The 5,612-nt window shown below is 40.0% G+C and overlaps 1 protein-coding gene across 6 annotated transcripts; it reads right to left on the bottom strand.

The window, feature by feature from the left end:
- Positions 1–619: 619 nt before the first annotated feature.
- On the bottom strand, positions 620–5,364 carry LOC129319487 (2-deoxy-glucose resistant protein 2-like). Of its 6 annotated transcripts, none has more exons than XM_054964577.1 (9): positions 5,106–5,364; positions 3,804–4,254; positions 2,510–3,449; positions 2,318–2,408; positions 1,998–2,155; positions 1,823–1,874; positions 1,653–1,732; positions 1,474–1,567; positions 620–1,345 (listed from the first exon to the last, which is right to left on the bottom strand). In XM_054964577.1, the coding sequence occupies exons 3-9, from the start codon at positions 3,422–3,424 to the stop codon at positions 825–827; spliced, it is 1,911 nt and encodes a 636-aa protein (XP_054820552.1). In that variant the 5' UTR covers positions 3,425–3,449; positions 3,804–4,254; positions 5,106–5,364; the 3' UTR covers positions 620–824. The 6 variants fall into 6 exon arrangements, with proteins under 6 accessions (XP_054820552.1, XP_054820551.1, XP_054820549.1 ...); XM_054964576.1 differs by having other exon boundaries at positions 5,060–5,364; XM_054964574.1 differs by having other exon boundaries at positions 4,702–5,364.
- Between the last annotated feature and the right edge of the window lie 248 nt (positions 5,365–5,612).

Raw genomic sequence — 5,612 nt, forward strand, 5'->3', positions numbered from 1 at the left:
ATATAAGCTAATATAAAAAGAAAAATTAACAAAGGTTAAGGAACTAACTAGTAAGTGATTTAAAAATTGAGGAACTGAGTCATAGGCGAGTTATAGTTAAGGGATTGAGTTACAAGTGATTTAAAAATTGAAGGATTAAAAGATTAATTTTTTTAAACAAAAACAAAATCAAACTTCCATGCTCATGGCCTGACAATCCCCTGAGTTGACCTAATGCCCAATTATGCTGAAATGGACCTAATATTTTTCTTTCAGCAAAAATTTAAAATTGTTAAGAATTAATCATCTAAATAGAAATGATATATATTATAACAAATCATCTTCACTTCACTTGCCCGAACTTATCATAAACATTCACTCATAATTCACCGCCTCTAGAGAGAGGTGAGGGAGCGCATTCACTCAAATGCTTATTTCTTCTTATTATTATTTTTTGAATTTCTTTTTTTCTTTTTGGGTGTCTTTTTGAATTTTTACTCTTATCGCTTTAACTCAATTATATCTATACCATTACAAATTCGTATACAGCAGGGATTTTAAAACTCCGCCAAGCAAATCAAAATTGCACTTCTGGAATATGTACTCATGTGTAAGGTAAAGGATTATCCACAAAAAAAGGTTGAAGAATCTTGTGGCCGGAATACTACACCTTCAGAGCCACATTGGATCAATTGGAACCATGAATTGCAAATGTACAAAGTCATCTAGTGCCTAATAGTTTTACAAGAAACCTAAAAACTAATCAAGGATAACTGGCAGAATCAGAGAACAGAACCTTAAATTTGTGGGATTTGCTTGAGCACCAAGAAAGCCATGACGGTGTTCTAAAGCCTGACAGGCAATCCAAAGTTATGGAATGTCTTGATAGTTCCATCTAAACCAGCTACCACAAAAGAGAGGCCCCATGTTTCTGAATGCCAAGCATCTTTTGGGCACAGTTCCGTGGGATCATATTCATCTTCTGCAAATGGTAAATTCCAACTCGGAAGTTTCTCCTCCGGCCACGTCACTGCACCCTGGCATGTCCCTTCCATGGTGAACCAATTACCAAGAGAAAAACGCTTTGAATCTCTAACGCTGGGACGAGCCTCTTGGAGATGTCGCATTTCTGAATTACCAACCGAGCTTGTTTGTTCTGTGCTATTTACTGACCAGGGTAGTGCCACAGTAACACCTTCAGTGGAAAAGTACTCACAGCAACGCTCAGATTTTGGGGGTCTGGATGTTGGATTTAACAAGTCATTGCAGTTCCATATGTACACGTGGGAGTCCTCTCCGACAGAAATGATATGATTTTCACTTGATGTAAACGAGCCAGATATCTGGCTTCCTGACTTCACAATGCCTGAAAAAAATTATAAAAAAAAAGAAGAAGAAGGGCGATTGGCTTATTAGAGATTTGCCATGATATTGCTGAAGCATCGCGAGCATCCAAAGTTATCCCAGTATGCTCTTGTCAATCAGGCACCCTACCTCTAAATTTCTGGACAAGTTCAAAGCCATCCAGTACACGAATTTTAGAATCTTCTGATGTGATCATGATTCTCTGGTGTTTTTTCTGTGAAAACTGCTAAAAAAAAAAAGCGGGTATTAAAATATTAATTAATGAAGGATTGGAGCACAAAATTAGGAAACAATTTCAATATTAATACCTGAATACCAGTAATCTTGTTCCCAGCTGATCTTTTTTTCCCATGAACCCATATCTCTGCCTCAAGCTGGAAATGTTTGCCTAAACCATTTGAAATTCAATTTAGACACTTATTTATTTTCCTTTCATGAGGAGATTCATTCATGTTAAAATTAATCAACAAGTACGAACCTGAAGCAGCATAAAAACGACAAGCGCCTGAGATGGATCCAACTACAAACCCCTGGGTATAGTAGAGAGACAAAGGTTGATCAGTCTCGTGTACACAGGTTTGGATTCCCAACGCAATAACAAGTGAAAAGCTTAAAAGAAATCAGAAAAGATTGAGCATTCAGAGTCATAATACCTTCCCATCTGGCTGGTAACTTATAGCTGTAATCACATCTCGTACATCTGCCCAATCAACAACTCGCTCTTCACACAACCCCCATATTCGGACTTTGCCATCTATAGACCCACTGATAAAATAGTTTTTATCAACCGGGTTGACTTGAATACAAGTCACTGTTCCATTTATAGCAGAGACACAGTTACAATTCCATTTATGAGTGGAACCCATAATTACATTTAGATTATATCAAAAATATAGGCCGGTGCAAATTTATGGGCTAACTCATGAGAAATGCCAACAGTGAAGATGGAAAGTTTTGGTTCTTATATACTTACCATAATCATTGTGACGGAAGACACCCAGGCATTGATCACAACCAATTTGCCACAAACGAACCGTTTTGTCCATCGAAGATGACAGAAGAATCTGCAACCAAGTATTTTAGATCAGCTCTCTTAAGATCGAGAATTGCATACATCATGCATAGAAGAGGAAGAAGTGTAACGAATTCTTTATGTCGAACTCACATTTGAATCAAACCAAGCCAAATCTAAGACATCACTGGCATGACCAAAGAACTCTTGCAGTGGTGATTCCTCTATTTGAAGAACCTTGTTTGGAAGGGCCAGGAAGGATATATTTGGCTGTTTCCTCCGAGAACAAGAGATTTCTTGTTTCCCTTTGTTAGTGGGAGTAGTGTCTTTTGCATTAAAGAAAATGCAGGATGTATCCATTGACATAACACGCCACACGCGTACTACCCCATCTTCACCTCCACTGGCTAGATAATGGCCATTGGGACTAAACTTCATATTCCATATTACGCCTTCATGAGCTCTAATCTCTTGTCCCAAGTACAAGGCACTCAATTCCATCCACCTCTTTTTGTTCTGCTTTACTTTTATTCTGCGAGTCTTTCTGGTCTCTCTATGCAATTTTGATCGCACTTTTCCCCCTATTGTTTTCCTGCTCTCCGCAAAGAGCTTCCACCACCCCTTCATTTTCTTTTTACTCATATCAAAGGGACCGTATTGATATTCTTCTGGTGCCTCAGCTTCTCCGGGTCTGTGCTCTTCACCTGAAGATGACTCACACACATTCCTTTCAAAGTTTACGTCTCCGTTTTGTTCATCAAACAAGAAGTTGGCTTCGGAGGAGGAACTGAAGGCACTTGATACAGCGCCTTCGCTCTCCATTATTCTTTCGAGTTCCAAGGCGTTGTTATTCTCTTGAGAGCAAATGCTTGAAGAAAATTTAGCAAAACCCATTTCCTGGAGAAAACGTTGCCGTCTTTCCGTCACACTCCGAGGCTCATTCACCCAGACTTCATACCCGAAGAACCTGTTACGGCCCAACTCTTCCCCTAAAACAGAGTGTTGAGGTGGCAGAAAATCTGCTGAGTCGAAGAATATATCAATATCTGCTTCATCGGAGTTAAGCATATCTTGTCTTCAGAGACCAGGGCTCCTGTTCCACATAAAATTATCAATTCCGACACTTTTTCCCCAACTATCAATCAACAGATTATAATCTCTTAAATACCAGAAACCATCACCCAATTCTTGTCCGAAAGTTTCTCGCTGATTATGCGAAAACTAGACCAATATAAAAATGTTACAAAAGCAGGGGGCTGAGCACGAGGAACCAACGAGTAGCTCAACAAGACAACCAATAATAAGCGTTTTCCGCATGTTCTAAACCTCAAGAAGGAAGGATCCCAATAATAAAGATATATATATATATATATATATTAATTTACTATTTCTCAAACCTCGATAGACCATTGAATTGAATAATCAAATAGTAAAAACACTGGCTAACCTTTTGGGTTGGAGGGCTTCAACGCCTAGCGATAACAAAATCAAACATCATCACCGACCCTCCCTTTTTAGCGGCTATTGCAATAAGTCAGGGGTCAAATTCACAGCAAATATTAAAACAAACCGGTAAGTCTTCAAATGCTCTGTATCGAACCCAAAACAGTTAAATGAGTGCCACGAGTAGGAACAGTGAGAAACTGGCGGAGGAAGGAAAGGTGAAGACGAAGGAGGATGTGTCGCTCAGAAATCAAACCATTGTTCAGGTAACATATATGTCGGCCAGAGGACAGCTCTAGAGTTTGTCTCGAGATCCGTATTTTGGGATTGAAGATTGTGAAGCGCACGAGCGACAAACACGAGCGGCGCGGCCCGGGAAACAAGACGCTATGCTGCTGTTTCTGCCTCTGCAACCACCCTACGGTTTTAGCTTTTCATGTTCTGTAATCTCCCACCTATATCAGTACACGAACGTGAGACAACTAATCAGGAGGGATTCGGTGCGAGGCTAGTTAATTAATTATTTCATTATTACTATATGCTCGTACTATCATTTCGATTCAGCGAATCAAATCTGCTTTACATCAAATTCAGAGACGAGATAGTGTAAAAAGAATACACAAAATATCTTGATTATAAAAACAGGACATCCATCGCCAATGCTATGAATTAAAAGCGGCATTAATGATGATGATTTGAAAACCACACGGGTCTCGGAGATTTGTCTAAAAAGCGTCGATAGACTTGGCATCACTGGTGAAAACGGAAGGAGAGAATGAGATGAAAACCAGAGAGGGGGGGAAAAAAGCAAGGTCATCGCAGCACGAGTAGACACGATTACAGCTAACAAAGAAGGTAGAGCGAGAGACGTAAGTAGATGGGTAGAGAGCAGAGCATGATACCCTTCGTGCTAGCGAAAGCGATGACTCGAAACTCTAAAAGGCCTATGAGTGGCAGGTGTCCACTCTGAACAACACATAGGGTCTCTTATTACAGCAATACACCAACTAACTCTTGCTCTGCATTCAGTCCAGATTTAATTTGGTTGGGTTTCGCGCTTCAGTGTATGTCTGGTTGGGGGCTTCTTCTATGAGTAAACTACCTCGGTCATGTATTTCCTCTTCAGAATGTAAAAAAAAATGAGTGATAATTTTCTGGCTTTTCGGCTAGTGGTTGGCATTTAATCCGAGAGAGAAATGAAAGGAGAAAAACAGAACGTCTTGTTGTAGGAGGGCCTGGAGAGTCATGAATTGCAAATACCTCAGCTTCCCATTTTAATGACACGGAAAGGGCCTTTCTCTCTTACCACTTTCTATCACCCAGAGCTATCAGATTCTTCTCTAAAAGCAGGTATCAAGTTTCCCCTTTCTGCAAAAGATGTTTCAGAAAAAAGGAAATTTCTTTAAATCGAGGTTTGTCCTTTTAGGTGGATTTTTTTAGCAACAAGCTGCGAGTAGAAACTCAGGTGGTGGAACTGAAACTACAGAGGCCCCATCGTCCGCCAATTAACCCTTACGAGAGAAGTCCCTCTTCTTCACAGATCCCTGCCATTATCAAACCCTTCTGTGAGTGGGCTTGTTGCTGAGTGACAGAGAAAAAAGAACCTCAGGACGGGGACGACCGTCGACCAGCTCGTACGGCGAGTCTCTGTCACTGGAACAACCCTATTACAAACGTCTCCATCTTTTCGTAACTTGAAAAAGTACGCGTTAAGTTAAAAATTATCTGAGAAACAGAGATAAAGAAGATGTAAAACTTGACCGGTGAATTTTATTCAAGTTGTAGTAATTACGTTGGTGTTACGTGATTTTCA

This window comes from Prosopis cineraria, unplaced genomic scaffold, assembly GCF_029017545.1.
Source record: "Prosopis cineraria cultivar Desert tree isolate PC_DT_omini unplaced genomic scaffold, ASM2901754v1 PC9, whole genome shotgun sequence".
Classification (NCBI taxonomy): domain Eukaryota; kingdom Viridiplantae; phylum Streptophyta; class Magnoliopsida; order Fabales; family Fabaceae; genus Prosopis; species Prosopis cineraria.